Source organism: Zootoca vivipara, chromosome 6 (genome assembly GCF_963506605.1).
Source record: "Zootoca vivipara chromosome 6, rZooViv1.1, whole genome shotgun sequence".
In the NCBI taxonomy this organism is placed as follows: Eukaryota; Metazoa; Chordata; class Lepidosauria; order Squamata; family Lacertidae; genus Zootoca; species Zootoca vivipara.
Genome location: NC_083281.1, coordinates 10,377,436 through 10,400,876, shown reverse-complemented (window position 1 = coordinate 10,400,876; position 23,441 = coordinate 10,377,436). Strand labels below are relative to the sequence as shown.

Genomic DNA, 23,441 nt, shown 5'->3' with positions numbered 1-23,441 from the left:
AAGTGGATTAATCCGTTCCAGACAGGTCCGCGGAGTACTTAAACTGAAAGTACTCAAACTGAAGCGTACTTAAACCGAGGTATGACTGTACAGCTCAGACAAGGAGAGGCATAGTCCAGATGTGGGGCACAGCCTTGGGCACTGAGGGTCTCTTCTTACCTTGCGGCACTTCTTGTCTGTGCACCGAAGCTTCTCGTCGGGAAAGCCGTCAATGTCGGTGTCTTTGCCGCAGATGAAGCCATTACCGGCCCACCCAACCATGCACTGCAAGCAGAGGGGGTACAATATTAACCAAGGAAGGCAGACCTGTCCCTCACTTTTCTAGTCTTCACCACACTTCTGCACACGTTTATTATTATTATTTTGAAAACTTGTTCTCCAGTGAAGTCGCCATGCGTCCTTTAACTTTGCCTCATGCACTTTTTTTTGCAAGCAATTTTCTGAAACATAGTGCGGTTTTGAATCAACCGATGCATTTTCACACAACAACAACAACAACAACAACAACAACAACAACAAGGTTCAATGCTAAAGGGGGCCGGCATAAAGGTCTCCCCTTAAATCAACGCAGATTAAGGTGTGAGTAAAGGGAGGGTATTAACTTCTGGCCTGTTGTCTTTGTCCATGGAGTTTTCTTGGCAGGGATACTGGAGTGGCTTGCCAGTTCCTTCTCCAGGTGGATCACATTTAGTTGAAACTCTCCACTATGACCTGCCCATCTTGGGTGGCCCTGCATGGCATAGCACATAGCTTCTCTGAGTTATTCAAGCCCCTTCACCACCCTTCATGGATCAATGCCTTGATCCTATGGTGCTGGAGGAGACTCTTGAGAGTCCCATGGACTGCAAGAAGATCAAACCTATCCATTCTTAAGGAAATCACTGGAAGGACAGATCGTGAAGCTGAGGCTCCAATACTTTGGCCACCTCATGAGAAGAGGAGACTCCCTGGAAAAGACCCTGATGTTGGGAAAGATTGAGGGCACTAGGAGAAGGGGACGACAGAGGACGAGATGGTTGGACAGTGTTCTCGAAGCTACGAACATGAGTTTGACCAAACTGCGGGAGGCAGTGCAAGACAGGAGTGCCTGGCGTGCTCTGGTTCATGGGGTCACAAAGTTGGACACGACTAAACGACTAAACAACAACAATTACCGGTAACTTCTGGAGGTCCAAGTGTATGACTGTCCAGCCACTAGGGGGCAACAGAGACTAAACAAAACAAAGCCTTTGTGCTGTAGATAGAAGACTGCTGTTCTAATGCACTTTGCAAACATGGCCCATACATTCGGAATCTTAAAACATCAGTTTTAGAACAGGCCTATTTTGTTGTTCTTCTGAATCAGCCCCCCCCCCCCCGCATTTGGTGAGGGAAATATTTAGAAATGGATTTGAATGGAGTCTTCGCTTTTCTGCGTACGCCTGCCTTCGTTTTCTGGACATGCTATGAAGCGGAAACCTGAAATTCACATTTCTAAGGGTGAGCCAAGCAAGAAAAACACACCAGCCATCTCAATCTCCTGTAGTCTGCAGAACTTTGCAGCTTCCCCGTTAGCTAGATCTGGAGATGCTTAGGGAGGGACAGGAGGAGGGACAGGAGGAGCCCAAATGAGGCTTTGAACTCACCACACAGCTGAGTGTTCCATCGCGTTCCACAATGCAGTCCGCTTTCTCGTGGCAGGGGCTGAGCTCTCCATTGGGACACCTCTTCTCCATCTTGCTGCGGCAGCCAGAAACCTGGTCCCCTGTGAAGCCAGGCTTGCACGCCCCACACTTGTAGGAGCCCTGCAGGGAGAGGAAATGGGGTGGTTTGCAGTGGGGCCTTTGCAGGGATGGCCAAGCAGGCGAAAGGATGTCCTCTCCCCTCCCTGGGTGCCTGGAACCTGCCCTGCTGTTTCGTGGAGGTTTTCTCTTTCCCTTCCACCGATATTGGGGCATCCTTGCTTTTGGGAAACACAGGCCAGTGTTCCATGTGCTTCGTCTTGCTTTCAATAGGATTCTCAGTGTGCAAAGGCAGGTCTCTTTCCTTTGCTTTTGGTGGGCTGGGAACCCCAAGGGACTTGCTGCCGCTTCCAATGCACCTCTAAACATGAATGAGCACCTGTTGAAGCACCTAGTTCAGGGTCCCCAAACTAAGGCCCGGGGGCCAGATGCGGCCCAATCGCCTTCTCAATCCGGCCCGCAGACGGTCCAGGAATCAGCATGTTTTTACATGAGTAGAATGTGTCCTTTTATTTAAAATGCATCTCTGGGTTATTTGTGGGGCATAGGAATTCGTTCATATATTTTTTTCAAAATATAGTCCGGCCCCCCATAAGATCTGAAGGACAGTGGACTGGCCCCCTGCTGAAAAAGCTTGCTGACAGCCGGCATAATTTAAATGGGATAGACCAGGCATCCCCAAACTGTGGCCCTCCAGATGTTTTGGCCTACAACTCCCATGATCCCTAGCTAACAGAACCAGTGGTCGGGGAAGATGGGAATTGTAGTCCAAAACATCTGGAGGTCCGAAGTTTGGGGATGCCTGGGATAGACAGAATCAGGTGAGAGGCTCTTTCAGGATAATTGTCTGCAGCGAAACTAAAAGACATTAGTTGGGAAACTAGCATACTGGGCAGACCCTCCACCCACCCTCCCCTGTTCTTGAGCTGCTTCCCCTTTTGTTGAAAGAAGGGATGGGGGTTGCCTTTTGCGGCGGGACAGAAGGAAGGTCTGGTCTGAGGCAATTGCCAATAATTACCCGAGTGTTGATGCAGATGGAATTGGGGACACAGGATTTGGCCATCCCCGTCTCGCACTCGTTGACATCATTGCAGACCTGTGCAGGAAAGAACAGAGAGGGAATATTTGTGCCTGCCTGCCTGTTTACCTTGTGGCAAAAACCAGCGAAGTGTTCTGTTGTGGCAACTTTAAGGGCCAACACAAGTTTATTATGTCATAAGCTTCCGGGTCTGGGCCTGAGTTTCTGAAGTAATAAATCTGTTTGTCCTCAGAGGTGCCGCAAGATCTTTCCGCTGTTTCAAAGGCATTTTGGGGGTGATCAAATATTTGGGAGGATCAATAGCTTCACAGCGAAACACAGACTTGGCCTGCAATAAGCAACTTCCTTCCTTGCCTCTCTGCATGTGTGACTGCAATAGGCAAAGTCTGCTCTCTAAGGGAGATTTGCCAGCTTAAACACTGCTCACCCTGCATACCAAAAGGGCTTCATCGAGTAACTGGACCAAGTGCTAGTGTGAAGATACTGAGTGAAGATGGACCAGAGGTATGCTTGGATCTGAACGGCCTTGTATAGAGCCACTGCCAGGACTAGGACCCAGAGCCAGGACCCCTCCAGCTTGCTGCTGGCAGCATTCTTGCAACCTGGAGCCCTCCAGCTGCTCTGCAGCACAGCTTCAAAAATGGGAACAGGAGCAGAAATTGCTGGTATCCATTGATTCACCCCGGATCCAAAATCAAGCCGGCAAATATGGTATTTGCTGTTGTTTTCTGCTGTCAGTTCACAAACGATTCGTAACGGATTACATACACCCACCCCCATTTTCATTTAAACGAATGTGGTTGTAATAATGCAGTGGCAAATGGATTGCAGGCTAAGTAATTTCACCAGAGAAGACGCAAAAGAAGAATAATAGAATCATAGAATCGTAGAGTTGGAAGAGACCACGAGGGCCATCCAGTCCAACCCCCTGCCGAGCAGGAAACACCATCAAAGCATTCTTGACATATGCCTGTCAAGCCTCTGCTTAAAGACCTCCAAAGAAGGAGACTCCACCACACTCCTTGGTAGCAAATTCTACTGCCAAACAGCTCTTACTGCCAGGAAGTTCTTCCTAATGTTTAGGTGGAATCTTCTTTCTTGTAGTTTGAATCCATTGCTCCGTGTCCGCTTCTCTGGAGCAGCAGAAAACAACCTTTCTCCCTCCTCTATATGACATCCTTTCATATATTTGAACATGGCTACCATATCACCCCTTAACCTTCTCTTCTCCAGGCTAAACATACCCAGCTCCCTAAGCCGTTCCTCATAAGGCATCGTTTCCAGGCCTTTGACCATTTTCGATGCCCTCTTCTGGACACGTTCCAGCTTGTCAGTATCCTTCTTGAACTGTGGTGCCCAGAACTGGACACAGTACTCCAGGTGAGGTCTGACCAGAGCAGAATACAGTGGTACTATTACTTCCCTTGATCTAGATGCTATACTCCTATTGATGCCGCCCAGAATTGCATTGGCTTTTTTAGCTGCTGCATCACACTGCTGACTCAGGAGAGAAACAGGATGTTGGGTGGAACAGCAGGCGATGCCTTCTTCCATCCCTGTTCCTATCAGCCCTCCTGCATGCAGGCCTCGGGAGCATAAACAGGCTGCGTGCCCTGCCCCTGACTTAAAGGAATGGCAAAGAAATGGAAAACTGGGAGGAAGCCTGCCCCACCACCCTTCTATTTCCGCAGCTTTGCTCACCACCCCCGATCAGCGGGCAGAAGATTCTACCCTCCTAGGAGTTACCTGCTTGTTTGCCCTGGCGAAAGCCAGACCGACTCCTTCAAGTACGGGGCCGCTGTAGCCAGGAGGGCAGGAGTTGCAGTGGAAGCCCGGGGCTGTGTTGACGCACTGGACCCTGGGGAAGCAGGGGTTTGCCGCACACTGCAAGGAGAAAGGGTTTCGCTTATTTGTGCATGATTTTAGCATCGCTATAAGGGACGCGGGTGGCGCTGTGGGTTAAACCACAGAGCCTAGGGCTTGCCGATCAGAAGGTTGGCGGTTCAAATCCCTGCGACGGGGCGAGCTCCCGTTGCTTGGTCCCTGCTCCTGCCAACCTAGCAGTTCAAAAGCATGTCAAAGTGCAAGTAGATAAATAGGTACCACTACAGCGGGAAGGTAAACGGCATTTCCGTGTGCTGCTCTGGTTCGCCAGAAGCAGCTTTGTCATGCTGGCCACAAGACCCGGAAGCTGTACGCCGGCTCCCTCGGCCAATAACATGAGATGAGCACCGCAACCCCAGAGTCGTCTGCGACTGGACCTAATGGTCAGGGGTCCCTTTACCCTTATAGCATCACTATAACAGTGGCTTTCAAACGGGGGGTGGTGTTGTGGTTCTGATAACACCATTTGAGACACTGGCTTGCATTCCCTCCTTTGCTCCACTACCCCCTCCCTAGGCAATCTCTTAGGAGAGGGTCCTTTCCCCCCACCCCAGGTCACACTCTCAGTTGGTATGGAGGTGGGGGGGGGAATCTTTTTGCTCCGAGAAGAACTGCGTGCGTTTGTGGGGCAGGTTAATCCAAGCCAATCTTAGTGCTTGCCCTCCACTCCCAAGGCAGCTGAGAAAAAAGATTCAGAAGAGACCTATGGCTTTCTCCTGCCTCCCATCTTTTACGCAGAAGGAGAGGGGGAACCTCCTGACCTCGTCGATGTCGGTGCAGTGGGTCCCGTTGCCCGTGTAGCCCAGAGGACAGGCCCCGCAGCGGAAGCCGGTGGGGGTGTCTGTGCAGGTAACCCCGGGGAAGCAAGGATTCGGGTAGCAGCGCTTAAGAGCCGCCACGCTGATGCCGGGACCGGTTGCTCCTGTACCTATCCCTGGAAGGAAGCAAAGGACAAGCGTTGGGCTGCCCCCACTGGAGGCTGGTCTGTTAGGGGCGAATGGGGCACTGCCCCACCAACCACAGTCATCTCCCTCCTGCCTGTCTTCTCCTTCACAGCCAGCTGGCCGCCAGATTCCTCTTCCTTCGACTCAAGCCACGTTAACACCATACATTTAAAGCATTATGATGCCACTCGAAACAGCCATGGCCTGAAGCGAGATGAGAGCGCCGCAACCCAATAGCCCCCTCTGACTGGACTTAACCGCCCAGGGAAGCTTTATCTTTTTGCCTTTATTTTGTCATGGACCCGTGTGGTGCTGAAAATGCCAAGGTTGCAGGTTCGATTCCCCGCATGGGACAGCTGCACATTTCTGCCTTGCAGGGGATCGGATGAGATGATGCTCAGAGTTGCTGTGTGCTGGAGCAGGACTAGCGGCTGCCATTAGCGGGCTGCCAGGGGAGCAAGGGAGAGGGAGAAAAGCCGAGCTGGTTGTTCTTCAGCTGCAGCCAGGCAGAAATTGCAGCGCACACCCAGCCATGCGCTATTAGGCGATTAGGGGCCACGCCTTGGGTGGTACTCTCAGGAGGCAGTTCTCTGGCCCCTTATGGCTGGCTGGTTGCACCTGGTAGGTGAGACGGAATCTGGTTACAATAAGGACCCTACTCTTTTGCAGGGGGGGCGGCGGCGCCTGGAGGCCAGGATGCCTCTGGGCATGCCCAAAGCACCATTCATTCCAAGTGCTGGCTTTTAAGGCTCCCATTTCATTTTTAACTCTTCCAAGAAATGGGCTGCAATTTGTTGGGTCTGTACGGAGATACAGTGGTACCTCGCTAGACAAATGCCCTGCTAGACGAATTTTTCGCTAGACGAATGGTTTTTGCGATCGGAGGTTGCCTCGCAAGACAAATTCGTTTTGTGAAAAATTCGTCTAGCGACTCGCGGTTTCCCATAGGAATACATTGAAATTCAATTAATGCCTTCCTATGGGCAAAAAATAATAATCATAAATCAATGCATTCCTATGGGATTTGCAAGACGAATTTTTTGCAAAACGAATTGACTCACAGAACGAATTAAATTCGTCTTGCGAGGCACCACTGTACCTTTGACACAAGCCGACTTACCGCAAGCATCACACTCCATCACTGTGTTCTTCAAGAAGGTGAGCTCCTTGATCTGCAAAACAATTGTGAAGAGAAACACCCGTTTACAGCCCCTTCCTTGGTGATTGGGGGTGGGGGTGAGGAAAGCTCAGCTTCCGACCCAAGGCCAAGTATACAAAAGCAGAGCAGAGCTGAAATGCCCCAGGTGACATGCTTCTTCTGAGAAAAATTAGTTCTGAGGTTTTCTTCTTCTGAACCTCCTAGAAAATAAAAGAAAGCACTTGGCAAAAGTTGGCCTCAATATTGTTCTATCCCAACCTTGTGGGGTGGTTGTTGTTTTTAGCTGGGCAACCCAGCCAGATGGGTTGGAGTAAAATTGAAATTAATCTTCACGCTAATAACAGGTAGGTAGCTGTGTTGGTCTGACGTGGTCGAAACAAAATTAAAAAAAAAATCCTTTTCATGTGTGCATGCACATGAAAGCTCATACCAATGACAAACTTAGTTGGTCTCTAAGGTGCTGCTGGAAGGAATTTTATTTCGTTCACGCTAATAAGTCTCTCCGAAGATTTCCATCCGTTTCTCCAAGTGTGTGTTGTGTTACTAATAGTGACGTGGGTGGAGCTGTGGTCTAAACCACAAAGCCTCTTGGGCTTGCCGATCAGAAGGTTAGCGGTTCGAATCCCCCGTTGCTCTGTTCCAGCTCCTGCCAACCTAGCAGTTCGAAAGCACACCAGCGCGAGTAGATAAATAGGTGGTAGGAAGGTAAACAGCATTTCCGTTGGCTCTGGTGCCCGTCACTGTGTCCCGTTGCACCAGAAGCGGTTTAATCATGCTGGCCACATGACCCGGAAAGCTGTCTGCGGACAAACGCCGGCTCCCTCGGCCTGAAAGCGAGATGAGCGCTGCAACCCCAGAGTCGCTTTGGACTGGACTTCACCGTCCAGGGGTCCTTTACCTTTCTGCCTTTACTTGTCATGTACCACCCCTGGTTTCTGGGATGGATCCAACTACCGGTAAATATCCAAACCATACATTGAAAGCAGTTTTATACCACTTCAAACAGTCATGGCTTCCCTCCCAAAGAATCCTGGGAGCAGTAGTTTGTTAAGGGTGTTGAGAATGGCCCCATTTCCTTTACAGAGTTATAATTCCCATAATTCCCTGGGAAGAGCAATTGCGTTCGGCATTGACTGGTGATTCCCATGTGGAATGATAATAATAATAATAATAATAATAATAATAATAATAATAATATCTAATCCTGTTTAGAATCCCCCCTCCCTTTCTCCCTCTTTCTGGCCTTGCTGTCTTTAGTTGCAGACTATATTGATGAGGCCAGAACATCATTTGTGGAGGGGGCTGCCATTTTTCTCCCACGATGCCCTGGGGTGATGCTAGAATGTGGCAGCTAGATTGGTGACTGGGAGCAGCCACCGGGACCACATAACACCAGTCCTGAAAGACCTACATTGGCTCCCAGTATGTTTCTGAGCACAATTCAAAGTGTTGGTGCTGACCTTGAAAGCCCTAAATCAAGCTTCCTCAACCTCGGCCCTCCAGATGTTTTGAGACTACAATTCCCATCATCCCTGACCACTGGTCCTACTAGCTAGGGTTCATGGGAGCTGTAGGCCAAAAACATCTGGAGGGCCGAGGTTGAGGAAGCCTGCCCAAATGGCCTCGGCCCAGTAGACCTGAAGGAGCGTCTCCACCCCCATTGTTCAACCCAGACACTGAGGTCCAGCTCTGAGGGCCTTCCGGGAGGTTCCCTCGCTGTGAGGGAAGTGGTTTTTTGGTAGTGGCGCCCGCCCTGTGGGACACCCTCCCATCATAAGGAACTAGAGAGATAAAAACTATTAATGTTTTTCATGATATCTTACTGTGTTTTAATTTGTTGGAAGCTGCCCAGAGTGGCTGGGGCAACCTAATAATAATGATGATAATGATGATAATAATAATTTGCTGGCACCATCTGAAGTTGTGCCCTTTTTGCAGAGCCATAGCTACAGTGCTCACGGGGCTAGTTGTTGTTTTTGCCCCGGGTGAAGTCTCCAGAGGGGCGCCATTGAGGCTCCCAACCTGTGTATGCGCGCGCAAATGTGCATGGGTGTGTGTGCTGCCAATGAGGGTCTTTGACCTGGGTGAAATAAAGCCTAGTTTCGCCCCTGCTTTTTGCCCAGGGTGGAGGTCAGGAGGCCAAATGCCAATTAATGTATCACCCAGTGTGTGCCGTTTTGAGTTCCCTAGGGGAGTTCCTGAGAAAACGAGGGACTAACTGTTCAAACTGGCTTGGTAGATAAAGTCTGGACCTCGTTCCCATCTGGATTTGGCCTTGAAGAACTACCCCAGCTGGGGAAGCAGCCGAAGGTCTACTTGAGGTAATCACCTCATCCGGCAGAAAACTGGAGGGTCACCCTTTGCTTTCCAGCTCGCGATTAAACTGTTGCCAACGTGTTGTGGTTTTTTAAAAAGCTTTAATCTAACCCAGACCTTCCTGTAAACCTGGGCAGAGCAGGCCTAAAGGGACTCGCGGTGGTTTTAGCTTCCACTGCCAGTGTTTTATTTATTTTAATTTCTTTTTTGCGTTTTGTGGGTGGATGATTTGTATATTTCAGGAGAAACTGACAAACCACCCAACCTCAAAGTGAGAAGGGGCATGTCTGTGCGACCTTATTTTGGAGCTAGGCCCCCCCTTTGAAAACATATATTTCAAAAGGGCGGAGTTTGAAGATGAATGGGTGTGCAGTTAGGAGGGAGCAGCGCAAGAGCTTGTGAAAAGTTCCTTTTCTTTTTTTTCCAGAAACGGCAGAGCAGAAGGAGCAAGGGAACGACAGATTTGTGATATCAAACTAGGCCCAACAGTGTGCAACCATGATGCCCCCCACCCAACAGCACAATAAAGAAAACTACCTCCTGTAATACGCTTCTAGTTGAAGATAGACTGCTCCTGAAGGTGGAGGCTCGACTGACAGTGGTTAATTGTTAGTGCTGGGCCCATAAGTTGCCAGCCCCCTCGTCTTCCTCAAGTGTAGTGGATTTTTGGAGAGGGGTGATCTGATTTGGGCTTAATGGGTATGATATTAATGAATGTGATGGGCGGAAATAAATTAAGATGACTTTATGTAGAAATGATTTCTTGGGGCGGGCGAGCACATGTGACTGAAGGGGAATCGAACTGATCTGAAGCAAGGAGTGTTGGGAAATTAATTGGTGGTGGTGGGGTCTTTGTGTAAATGAAAATAATAATAATAATAATAATAATAATAATAATAATAATAATAATATTTTATTATTTATACCCCGCCCATCTGGCCGGGTTCCCCCAAGAAGAACAAACTGGGTGTGGGAAGCAAATGCATTGAATATCCAAATTGAAATTTGACACTGAAAATCCAAATTTAACTCCAGGCAATAGAAACGGCTAAGTTTTTATGCAGACCTCATTGTCCTCGTCTTTTAAGTACCTAACCATACAACCAGACAGCCCACACCTTGTTGTTCCTCCCCAGAAGCTGCCATGTGCAGAGGTAGCCTGCCTCTGAACTTGGAGGCTCTACCTAGCCACTGAGGCAAGCAGCAGCCAAAAGACTTTGCCCATGTTGATTCCCCTCCCCCCAAGCATTAAGAACGTAAGCAGATCAGGCCAAACAGGGCTCCAAAAGTCCAGCCTCCTGTTCTTGCAGTGGCCGGCGTTTCCTGGGACTGGGACTCAAAAACATTGCTGCCTTCTACTGCCAATAGCCAGTGTGGCTGGTAGCCACTGTGATAACCCTTTTCCTCCATGGATAGAGAATAGAGGGTCAGTGATCGGGAGAGGGCCAATGGGGGGGGGGAGAGGCATCCAGGCCAGCTTCCTGTTCTCCCAGTGGGCAACCGGACGCCATTATGGAAGCCCGCAAGCAGGACCTGAGTTCAAGAGCAGTCTCCCCTCCTTCATGAAAAGGGTTTTCTTTCTTTTGGAAAAGACAGGCCCCTGATGGACGGGACTGGGAGGTCCATCTGGCCCCCGGCGTGCGTGGTCTCTCCAAGAGGCTTGTGAGTGGAGGAAGCTCTGACTTCATCTCAGCAAGGACAGCCGGAGAGGAACGCACTGTGGCGGCTCCCCCCCCCCCCCCGGAGGCCCCCCGGCTCCGTAAGAGTTTGTCCTGGCACAGAGAGAGCCAGTCTGCTTTTCCAGTTTGCTGGCAGAGAGAGGCGGCAAGGGAGCTGGGGGTGGAAGGGAAAGAGCGCCTGGAATGTGGAGTTACACAAGAGAGACGCAGCCGGACAAAGCAGACTTTGGATGGCGAAGGGCGGCGGAAGACCCCCCAGCCGCTGCTTCGCCCTGATAGCATCGGGGCAGCCATCTTCTTGCACGCCCTCCAAGATTTCTTAGGGATGCCCTGAGGAAAAGCGGGATGTTCTGGGATCAAATCATAAACCAGGACGGCTTCTGTCAATCTAGGACTGTTCCAGGGATATAGGGACACTTGGAGGGGCTTAGGATGCTGGGGTATGTGATGTATGGAATTGAGAGCTGGACCATAAAGAAGGCTGATCGCCGAAGAATTGATGCTTTTGAATTATGGTGCTGGAGGAGACTCTTGAGAGTCCCATGGACTGCAAAAAGATCAGACCTATCCATTCTGAAGGAAATCAGCCCTGAGTGATCAGATCCTGAAGCTGAGGCTCCAATACTTTGGCCACCTCATGAGAAGAGAAGACTCCCTGGAAAAGACCCTGATGTTGGGAAAGACTGAGGGCACTAGGAGAAGGGGACGACAGAGGACGAGATGGTTGGACAGTGTTCTCGAAGCTACAAACATGAGTTTGACCAAACTGCGGGAGGCAGTGCAAGACAGGAGTGCCTGGCGTGCTCTGGTCCATGGGGTCACGAAGAGTCGGACACAACTAAACGACTAAACAACAACAACAACAGGATGCTGGGGGAAAACCCCTCCGGGAAACCAATATACTGCTCTTCTCTGCTATGTGGCCCTAGCAACATGCAGTATTGAGCATAGAGAGAGTCTGTTATGCTGACATTCTCGCTCATACCAAACGCAGGTGGCGAGTGCCAATAGGGGTTGGAGCCCAAAGCAGGGTCATTGAGAAAGGGGGGCTGGAATCTCACTTGTGGGTTTTCTGCAATGGGCATCTGATGATCAAGAGACCTATCCTTCTCCCGCGTGAGATTTGTTTGCTCCTAACTGGAGAGGCAGGGCGTAAGCAGAGGCCTGTCGGGTGGGCCAGAGGGAAATTCCACCCAATGTTTTCTTTTTTTCCGATGGGGTGTGCAGCAAGGCGCCTCTGGGGAGCCCTCAAGTAAACAAGTAAGGCAAAAGTCTCCCCCTTCCTCTCCCTGCCCAACTCTCCGCTGCCCTGTGGTCTGCCCCAAGAATCTTGGGGGTGGAGAAATTAATTGGTCTAAATTAGGGGTGGGGAACTGTGGTGCAAACACAGCCTAATTTCCAGTGGCGGGGGGGGGGGACAAAATGAATGGAGCCCTCTTCACACATCAGGGGTGCTCTGTCTCTCTCTTGTTGGGTGGGAAGGAAGAGAGAGAGAGAGAGAGAGAGAGAGAGAGAGAGAGAGAGAGAGAGAGAGAGAGAGAGAGAGAGAAGGAAGGAAATGGCCCTGCCCACTTTTAGCCCCTGATAGACTATCCCCAAGGGAATGTGACCCTCAATAATAAAAAAAATTAGGCTCCCTCTCTCCATTTCAGCAGATTCTGGAGCCCTTGGATTGGCCCAGACTTTCACTGTTTAGGTTCGGGATCCTTGCAATTTTCTCCCAGGTCACAATATGGTAATGGCTTCTTGTCCATTATAATCAGGGCTACAGAATCAGTTCTTGGGGTGTTCTCAAACGGTAGCCATGCTCAGACAGACCCACTGAAATTAAAGGACACAGTTTACTCCAGTCCATTACTTTAGGTCAGGGGTCCCCAAACTAAGGCCCGGGGGCCAGATGCAGCCCAGATGCCTTCTAAATCCGACCCACGGACGGTCCGGGAATCAGCATGCTTTTACATGAGTAGAATGTGTCCTTTTATTTAAAATGCATCTCTGGGTTATTTGTGGGGCCTGCCTGGTGTTTTTACATGAGTAGAATGTGTGCTTTTATTTAAAATGCACCTCTGGGTTATTCGTGGGGCATAGGAATTCGTTCACATTTTTTTAAAAAATATAGTCCGGCCCCCCCACAAGGTCTGAGGGATAGTGGAACAGCCCCCTGCTAAAAAATGTTTTGCTGACCCCTGCTTTAGGTGGATGCAATGCAGGAGAGGGTTCCCCAGATGTAACACCCCAAACCAGGATTCGGCATCTGGGGTGGGATGCCCGACCAACGTCGCCCTGCATCATCCACCTGCAATTTCTTTGCAAGTTTCTAGTCCTTATGACAGCACATGAAAGCTTGGCAAGCACTAGAGAACACTGCAAATGAGGAGAACCCTGCAACTTGAGGTGACCCCACGCAAAACAAATGATTGCTCTACGAACAGTAGAATCCTGGAACTGAAATAATTATCAAATGCTTAAAGGATAACTGTTGTTGTTGTTTTTTAAAAAAAAGATCTGGTATGAAAATAGCCTGTGCACAATTAGTACATAATTTGATGGTGGGGAATGGCTTTTGTCTGCCACGCAGGGTTCAGGTGTTTTAATCTTTGTCTCCTTTTTAACTTAAAAGGAGGAGGATGCGACGGGCGTCACACCTCCCTTACCTGCTGTTTCAGCAGTTCCGTGATCTGCCTCAGGACCTGGTTGGTCTCCCTCATCTCCGACAGCATCTGGGGCGAAAGGTCTCCGCCTGCAATGAGAAAGCACCGGATATCTTCAGGGCGCAAGAGAATCACGGGGCTGGCTGGGAGCTAAGGGCCCTGCCCACCCCACCCCACCCCCCAATACTCAGCCTTTTGAACACAATTATCTGACCAGTTAGAAATCTCAGGGGAGCCGCCTGCCTGACTCAGTCACTTCAGAGAAACCCTGAATTGGGAACAAGGTATAGCAGTTAAGCAAAGAAGCCATCTTCAATCACGCTCTGTGATAGTAAAGCACCAAAACCAGCTCTTTTTTACAATTAAAACCTGCCCCCTTGCAGTTAAAGCCTCAATCAACTTTTGTTTTAGTTGATTAATCTATTCATCACAGAGATAATTCAGTTTGGTGGTACTTGAGGCCCATCCCTAATCCCTGCTCTTTGCCTACCCCTGCTCTTTGTCCAGGCAGCTGCCTCAACCAATCAATTGCTGCGATTGCTGTCCAGCAACAGATAGCCTGCACCTGAATAGGGAAGTTCCATTTTAGCTATCTTGACCAATATCCATTGATATCCATTGATAGACACCTTATTCTCCATGAATTTGTCTAATTCAGGGGTAGGCAACCCAAGGCCCGTGGGCCAGGTGCGGCCCAATCGCCTTCTCAATCCGGCCCATGTACGGTCCGGGAATCAGTGCGTTTTTACAGGAGTAGAATGTGTGCTTTTATTTAAAATGCATCTCTGGGTTATTTGTGGGGCATAAGAATTCATTAAAAAATAAATAAATAAATTCAAAATATAGTCCGGCCCACCACATGGTCTGAGGGACGGTGGACTGGCCCGCGGCTGAAGAAGGTTGCTGACGCCTGATCTAATTCATCCGGCTGCTGCAGCAACATCTTGTGGCAGTGAGTTCCACAAGTTTAATTATCTGCTGAGTGACATGCTGAAATTCATTTTGTGGATCAGTTGAGATTAAATGGATGAACCCAAGTGAGGAAATACTATGCAAGGGAGAGGAGATATAGATATAGATATAAATACAGATATAAAACTATTTCTATCCACTTTTTTTTCTTCATCTATACTTTATTTAATCAAGTACCTTGTTAATCACTTTCCCCCGCTAAACTAAAACCTCAATTTTTTAAATGGAAGGGCCTGTAGCCTAGTGGGTAGAGCCCTTCTTTGCATGCGGAAGCTCCTGGGTACAAACCCGGCACCTCCATGGAATATCTCCCTGCCTGAGCTCTTGGGAGAGCTGCTGCCAGTCAGTGCAGACAAGACTGCACTAGATGGGCTAATGGTGGCTTCCTGTAGGAATCATAGAATTGTAGAGTTGGAAGGGACCACGAGGGTCATCTAGTCCAACCCCCTGCAATGCAGGACTCTTTTTGCCCAACCTGGGACTCGAACACACCACCCTGAGTTCAAGCGTCCTCACGCTCTACGGACTGAGCTATCCCACAACAAGGGTGCAAATAGAGCCACGATAACTTGGGTCACCCTTTTCTGCACTTTCCCCACAACTCCTTAAGGTCCTTTTTAAGACAAGACAGGGCAGTTTGGGGTGCCTGCGATCAGATACCTTGTGGTATGTGCACATCTGTGGAGCTAAAACTTAAGAGTTAACTGTTGTGTGTGTGTGTGTGTGTGTGTGTGCGTGCCTGCCTGCCTGCCTGCCTGCCTGCCTGCCTGTAATTGCAATTACCCCAATTAAGCCCTGGTAATTGGCAGCTTTCATCCACCCACCTTGCAAGTTAAATTGTCCAGAAGCTTGTTTCACAAGTCCGTTCCTGCTCAAACCTACAAAGCTTTGATTTTTTAGACTTTAAAAGGTTGCAGCTTCCAGTGTTAGGCCATATGCCCCCCCCCCAAAAAAAACCTGTCGTGTCACAGCTCTGCTGAATGAGCCCCTCTGAGGATCTTTCTAGACAGGGTATGAAATGCGTCCCTTGAAAGTGATTTGTTTTATTATTATTATTATTATTATTATTATTAGTAGTAGTAGTAGTAGTAGTATTGCAATCCAGGGCTAGGAACTGCCTTTTCATTCTGGTTTTGGGGAGAGGAGCTAACCCTCTCTTCCTCTCACCCCAGCAAAAACCACCTCCCTCCCTCCCTCGATTTTGATCTGCCAGGTTGCTGGGCAAGGGGCCTTCTTTGTATTGGCACCAACACTTTGATCTACTCACTCTCCTCCAAAGTCTTGCCCCTCTAAAAACTCCTACCTGCATCTGTGCCATTATTATTATTATTATTATTTGTTGCAGGTAGGTAGCCGTGTTGGTCTGATGTAGTCGAAACAAAAAATAAAAAAAAAAATTCCTTCAGTAGCACCTTAGAGACCAACTAAGTTTGCCATAGGTACATATGAGCTTTCGTGTGCATGCACACTTCTTCAGATACACTGAAACAGAAGTCACAAGAATCCACTGGCTGGTTGTGGCTCTCCAGGGGCCTGATCTGGAGGTGGGCAACAGGCAAACCTCCCCACTTGCAAGCTGAATTAACGCCATGGGTCTGGGGAGTCGGGACTTCTGTTTCAGTGTATCTGAAGAAGTGTGCATGCACACGAAAGCTCATACCAATGACAAACTTAGTTGGTCTCTAAGGTGCTACTGGAAGGAATTTTATTTATTAGGGACCCAGGTGGCTCTGTGGGTTAAACCACTGAGCCTAGGGCTTGCTGATCAGAAGGTCAGCAGTTCGAATCCCTGTGGCGGGGTGAGCTCCCATTGCTCGGTCCCAGCTCCTGCCAACCTAGCAGTTCGAAAGCACATCAAAATGCAAGTAGATAAATAGGAACCACTACAGCGGGAAGGTAAATGGTGTTTCCGTGTGCTGCTCTGGTTCGCCAGAAGCGGCTTTGTCATGCTGGCCACATGACCTGGAAGCTATACGCCGGCTCCCTCGGCCAATAATGCGAGATGAGAGCGCAACCCCAGAGTCGGTCATGACTGGACCTAATGGTCAGGGGTCCCTTTACCTTTACCTTTACTATTATTTTAATGTAGCTGCTCGTTGGGCTTGACAGAGACTCTGGCATGCTCTGCCCACCCTTCCCAAAAGTGTACTGTGCTCCTAACGAGACCCTTATTGATTATTGCTCATCCACCTGGTGTGATAAGAGTCCTCCTCACTGAGGACTGCTCACATGCCCTGACTGAACCATTGGGAGAGGGGAGCACCTTTAAAACTTTTAAAAGAAATATAAAATTAATAATACTTCTCTCCCCTCCCCTTCAGGGCATACACACTGCCCCCCCCCATTTTCAATAAGGACACTCTTCCTATTTTCTGGTATTCTGCCCCTCTCCACCAGTCAGTGTTCCCATTTGCCCCCTTTTATTTTTGGGTGGGATGCTTTTTTTCAAAATGGTCCGGCATCACACAGGATCCTGTGTTCCTGTCTTGGGCCTGGCATTCCCTCATTTCCGTTGGAAGTCATACAGCCCCTAAATCTTCCTTTCTCGTTTCCATGTCAAGGGACAAAGCGTTAATTCAGCTTGCAAGTGGGGAGGTTTGCCTGTTGCCTCCAGATCAGGCTGGAAAAGACCCCTGGAGAGCCACAGCCAGCCAGTGGATTCTTGTGGCAATGAGTTCCATGAGCTGACTATACCTGTTGATCAGTTTTTTCACTGATCTGGCTCAACTTATTATGAGGCAAGCAGAACACACTTCTTACGTGGGTCCAATTCCCAAGATATTTAGGAGGAGCCTCCTCTGTAAGAGGTCTGGAAGGCGGCAACATGAGAACAGGGCCTTTTCTGTGGTGGCTCCCCGCTTGTGGAATGCTCTCCCCAGGGAGGCTCACCTGGTGCCTTCACTTACAGTAGACACTAGGCGAAAACGTACCTCTTCTCCTAGCCCTAGCCTTTTAAACTTGGGGGTGGGTATTGTTTTTGTTTGCTACTATATTATGTATTTTTGTGTTTTATATTGTAAACCGCCCAATGATCCTCAGATGAAGGATGGTATGAAAATTTAAATCATCATCGTCGTCATCATCATCATTTTGCAATGCAGTTCTCCAGGCAAATAGTATGTGCATAAAGATCCATGCATCAGTGAAAATATTTTTAAAATTGCTTGCAAAGTTTGTACAGTATGCAAAATTGCATACCAAAAGGTATACCTTATGGAACTCCCTGCCTATTGAAATCAGGCAGGCTCCTTTGCTTACTCTTCTCTGCACCTGCTTAAAACATTTTTGTCTATGCAAACATACCCAGGCTGGACATGTCGATACGTTGACGTGTTTTAATATATTTTACTGATAATTTTAATTATTTTCGAACATTTTAAACTAAATGTTTAATATTAATGTTTTTAATATTTCCTGCAGGTCACATAGAGGTTTTTAACCTACAATCAGGCAGTATATAAATTTTATTGTGTAAAATAAATAAATTCTTGGATAACCGCACAACAAAATTCTGACGAATCTTCAGGAGGATTAATTTTTTTTAAAAAAGAAAAAGCTTTGCAAACTAATGTGGAAAGGTGGATAAGTGAACGACAACAGGGGGAAGAAAGACAGAAACTGTTTGCAATGATGCAATGTAATATACTCCCATACATTCTGAAATAGATATGACTTTATTATTCTAATACATATGCATGTAGATATTAATATCCTACTGCATTCTGTATAGACTCATACCAAATATTGTCATATTTATCCAAACAAAGTCTACATCTGTAAGACGTATTCTACACATCTCCTTTTCCCTCTTTTCTTTTCTCTTTTTTCTTTTCCTCTGTATCACTATTTCATAGAATCATAGAATCGTAGAGTTGGAAGAGACCACAAGGGCCATCCAGTCCAACCCCCTGCCAAGCAGGAAACACCATCAAAGCATTCTTGACATATGCCTGTCAAGCCTCTGCTATTTATTATAACTGAAATTCTTTAAAACAAAAAAACCAGAAAACCAATAATGGGGGTGGGGGAGAAATAAGATTGACATATCCGTCCATCTTTACCTGAGGAAACGTGTGTATCTCTCACTCTCTCTCAAAGGCAAATACAGCTGAGCTAAAACGAAGCTTGTTTTCTGCTGTCCCAGAGGGCAGGACTTGGACCATTGGATTTGAATGACAAGAAAGGAGATTCGCACTAAACACCAGGAAGAACTTTCTGATGTGGAACAGTCTCCCTCAAGATAGCCATGTTCAAATATATAAAAGGATGTCATATAGAGGAGGGAGAAAGGTTGTTTTCGGCTGCTCCAGAGAAGCGGACACGGAGCAATAGATTCAAACTGCAAGAAAGAAGATTCCACCTAAACATTAGGAAGAACTTCCTGACAGTAAGAGCTGTTCGGCAGTGGAATTTGCTGCCAAGGAGTGTGGTGGAGTCTCCTTCTTTGGAGGTCTTTAAGCAGAGGCTTGACAGGCATATGTCAAGAATGCTCTGATGGTGTTTCCTGCTTGGCAGGGGGTTGGACTGGATGGCCCTTGTGGTCTCTTCCAACTCTATGATTCTATGATTCTAAGAGGTGGCTGGACTCTCCTTCCTTGGAGGTTTCTAAGCAGAGGTTGGATAGACACCTGCCATGGATTTCCTAGCTGTAATTCCTGCACAGCAGGGGATTGGACTAAACGACCCTCGGGGATCCCTTCCAACTCTAGAATTCGAGGATGCTAAAGATTACACGTAAAATAATTGTGTTGATTGTTCGCGAAACTTGGTTCGTCTTTAAGGTGCAGTTAGCAGCTAGCTTACCTAGGCAAACATAAATCATAAAAAAAAACCATAAATCATGCCACAGTGGTCACTCGGGTTACAAACGCTTCAGGTTACAAATGCTTCAGGTTACAAACTCCACTAACCCATAAATAGTATCTCGGGTTAAGAACTTTGCTTCGGGATGAGAACAGAAATCGTGCTCTGGCGGCGCGGCGGCAGCAGGAGGCCCCATTACCTAAAGTGGTGCTTCAGGTTGAGAACAGTTTCAGGTTAAGAACGGACCTCCGGAACGAAGGAAGTTCTTAACCAGAGGTACCGCTGTATCAAGATTTAGTAAGAAAACCAGGATATGATGCAGGGCTAAAACAGAAGGGAACTGATCCACAGGAGCCTCAGTGGGAATGACTTAAAAAAATAACAAAAAATAACCTGGATTATTTATTTTACAAACCCCTCCTGACTTCCTTGAGAAAGAATGAGACTGCAAAAGGGAATCTAAACTCACCTCTTCCTCCAGGCATCTGGCCTGAACCATAGCAGCAGAGGGTCAGCAGAAGGATTAACCTTTGCGCAACAGTCATTCTCAAAGCCTGATGGTGATGCCCAAACAGGCAGCCTGCTTCTTTTGAAGAGTCTTTTGTATCTATAAAAAAATTGGCTCAAGAACTCATGAACCTCGGCTCGGCTCCCCCTGCTGAGTGCCCGGGCTTTGCTGTTTATGAAGCTGCATTTCTGCCCTCTGAAGTTTTTATTCACTCGGATGCTCAAAGGAGACGTCATCCCTGGCTCGTGGTCCAGCGAGAGAGAGCGAGAGAGCGAGATAAATTAAATTAGAAGAACAAACAGAGTATGAGAAAACCATCAAGATAACTGCTTACCTTGCTGCTAATGCTGCCGGCGGTGGATTGACATGTTTTTTTTATTTTCTAATGAAATCAGGGAAAAACAACAACCCCGGGATTAAAATGTTGGGGGAATGATTTCCTCTATAGCATTCTTCAAAACTCCCCTTCCCTTGTCCCTGTGAAACCTCGGTTGGTGAAAAGTTGTCCCTTACATACATTCCTTCTCCACGCCCCTTCCTCTCCCGCCACTGCTGAAATCCCAACTGTAAGCTCTTTGGGGCAGAGAGCTACTCTGCTTTGGTTTTACGAAATGCCTAAGAAGCATCTTGTGCTTGACAGCAAGGTAGCAGGGGTTCATGCTTCGTGCTGTGCTTAGCTGAGGCTCAACTACAGAGGAAAGCTTGTGCCCCCTGTTCCTGAACTGCCCCTCCAATGTCCAGTTACTGGGGGGCGGGTCAGGCACTTCCATGGCCTGGCCAGTGGCCCTTGACAACGGGGGTAGGCAACAGTGCCCTTCAGATGTTCAACTCCAACTCCCTGACTGGGTTGGTTGGTGGGCATTGGAATGCTGTAGGTAGGCAGTGCCGTAGGTTCCCGGTCAACCATATGGGACTTTCCTTCTTTCTTTGTGGGTGCTAGCAATTGGTATTCTGCAATTTGCTGAACTGTGGGCTTTCTTTCTCCTTTTTAAGAACAGAACAACAGCCAGACGGGGCCCCATCAAAGTTCAGCCAGATTTAGGTTTGATGAGGCCCTCAGCTACTGAAGGTAATGGGGCCCTTTATAGGTCCAGCTGTCCATTGTCAACAACAAATGGTTGCTGTGTTTTTGTGTTGAATAGAATCATAGAGTTGGAAGAGACCACAAGGGCCACCCAGTCCAACCCCCTGCCAAGCAGGAAACACCATCAAAGCATTCCTGACAGATGGCTGTCAAGCCTCTGCTTAAAGACCTCCAAAGAAGGAGACTCCACCACACTCCTTGGCAGCAAGTTCCACTGCCGAACAGCTCTTACTGTCAGGAAGTTCTTCCTAATGTTCAGGTGGAATCTTCTTTCTTGTAGCTTGAATCCACTGCTCCATGTCCGCTTCTCTGGAGCAGCAGAAAACAACCTTTCTCCCTCCTCTATATGACATCCTTTGATATATTTGAACATGGCTACCATATCACCCCTTAACCTTCTCTTCTCCAGGCTAAACATACCCAGCTCCCTAAGCCGTTCCTCATAAGGCATCGTTTCCAGGCCTTTGACCATTTTGGTTGCCCTCCCTCCTCTGGACACGTTCCAGCTTGTCAGTATCCTTCTTGAACTGTGGTGCCCAGAACTGGACGCAGTACTCCAGGTGAGGTCTGAATATATATTCAACACAAAAAACCAGCGTATATGGTTGTATATGGTAATTTGCTATATGGTAACTTATGCACCTAATAGGTATCTAAATCCATTTGCACATAACAAATAGGAGCCTACACAACAGAAAACGCTGTTGCTGCATGTAGGTTTTATTTTATTTGTGTTTTATCTTATATTTTGGAAATGTGCATCCAGTTTTTCCCCTTTAAATTTTATGGGGGCCCCCAAGAGAGTGGGGCCCTAAGCTATAGCTTGTTTAGCTTATACAGTATGTAAATCCAGCACTGTTCAGCACCCTGTCTTCCTATTATTTATTTATTTATCCTAGTGGCCAACCAGATTGGCTAGTAGCCATCCACAGACCTTTCCCCCATGAATTTGCCCAGTCCTTTTTTTAAAGCCATCCAAGTATGTGGCCGCCACTGCCTCTTGCAGGAGGGAGTTCCACAGTTCAACTCTGTGCTGTGTGAAGGAGGACTCTTATCTGTCCCGAATCTTCCAGCATCCAGCTTCTTTGGGCACCTGACAATTGTAGCATGAGAGAGGGAGGAAAGCTTTTCTCCACATCAGAGCAACGGTCCATCCAATTCAGTCCTCTACCAATTTTTGGTTAAAGATGAAGTAAGATTCTAGTCCTCACTGTTCTGAACAATGGAGTACAGTCGTACCTTGGATCTCAAACACCTTGGCTCCCGAACAAATCAGTTCCCAAACGATCGAAACCCGGAAGTGACTGTTCGGGTTTTCGAACGTTCTTTTGGAACATTCCGCTGCTTCTGATTGGCTGTAGGAGCTTCCTGCAGCCAATCAGAAGCTGTGCTTTGGTTCACGAATGTTCTGGAAGTCGAACAGACTTCCAGAATGGATTCTATTCGACTTCCAAGGTACGACTGTAATTTAAATAGGAAATTTGGGTGCTTCCTTATTCTGAGTGAGGCCTGTGGTCCATCCAGCTTTATATCGCTGATACTGTTTGGCAGCATCTCTCCAGGGTTTCAATGCTGGAGATCGAACTAGCGGCCTTCTGCGAACAAAGCAGGCACTCTACCATGGAACTGCAGCCCTTCCCCTAAAAACAAATCAAGACTCCGGTCCTCATGGTTGTGAATAAAGGGCAAATTTACATTGCGCCTTTATACTGCACCACTCTATCCAGCTCAGTATTGTCAACACTGACTGGCAGCAGTGGCTCTCCACTTCAAACGGGGGGCCTTCGCAGCTCCAACTGGAAGTGCCCGCGATTCAACTGGGAATTTTCTGAAGGCAAAGTTACAGGCAAACAGGATAGCTTGACGGATGACTTCCCAACCCAGCTGGCAAGCTGTTTTTTTCCAACAGGAGCGTCACGTCAAAAGAAGTCTTATGTATGTAAGTTTCGTCTTCTTTAAAGTGGGTTGCTGTCGATGTTGGGGAAGGGAATTTGCGGAACATGGGTTGAAGCTGCAGGAGCAGACAAGCGTCTCTTGTTAGACCATCCCGACAGGAATTCCCATTAAGAGGGCTGAACTTAGAATATGGAGCAATAGCACTCCATATGGGCAGGCCAGCCTCAAAGTCCAACATTATTATTTTTAAAAAAATAAAAACCCCTGTGCCTAGAAATGTCCGATCCAACACCAATAAAAATGAGGCCATATGGAAAGAGTGATTTTCTTCATCCAAGCGAGGTGTTAATGGATTGTTTTTTTGGAGTGGGGGAGCCCCTCCCCCAAATCTTGGAGGCCTTGCGAAAACAGATCAAAGGTCACCTTGTGGCTACGCTTTGTTCAACACTCCCCCCCCATTGTAAAGACAGGAGACTGTGCCCTTTCTGTTGTCAACTTCTCTTTACCAGAACTGCTCCTGCGCCTTTATAACAGCAGCTCTTCCAATGTAGCAGATAAAAGTTCTTCCCCACGGTGTACAGAGAGAGTCAGGGTTCAGCTGCTGTGTCAATGTGAGTCGTGCCAATAATAGAGCCACAGGAACAGGTGCTGTGGGGGAAAGTTGGCAACCCTTTCTCCAAGGAGTTGCCTAGATCAACATGTTCTTAAGCTGTCCTGACAAGAGAATAGTCTCGGTGGTCTACAAAAAGCCCCCCAGTCTTTGGAGGCAAGACTGGGAAACGGGG

General features: G+C 48.0%; 1 protein-coding gene across 1 annotated transcript in view; it reads right to left on the bottom strand.

The window, feature by feature from the left end:
- The window catches only part of COMP (cartilage oligomeric matrix protein), a 43,267-nt gene extending 23,412 nt beyond the window's left edge, over positions 1-19,855 (bottom strand). The window contains exons 1-8 of the mRNA XM_060275395.1: positions 19,638-19,855; positions 13,397-13,482; positions 6,709-6,760; positions 5,406-5,578; positions 4,507-4,644; positions 2,740-2,817; positions 1,626-1,784; positions 160-264 (exon numbers count right to left, since the gene is read on the bottom strand). Coding sequence (XP_060131378.1) covers positions 160-264; positions 1,626-1,784; positions 2,740-2,817; positions 4,507-4,644; positions 5,406-5,578; positions 6,709-6,760; positions 13,397-13,482; positions 19,638-19,713 — 867 coding nt within the window. The 5' untranslated portion in view covers positions 19,714-19,855. The remainder of the gene's footprint in view (positions 1-159; positions 265-1,625; positions 1,785-2,739; positions 2,818-4,506; positions 4,645-5,405; positions 5,579-6,708; positions 6,761-13,396; positions 13,483-19,637) is intronic.
- Positions 19,856-23,441: the final 3,586 nt, after the last annotated feature.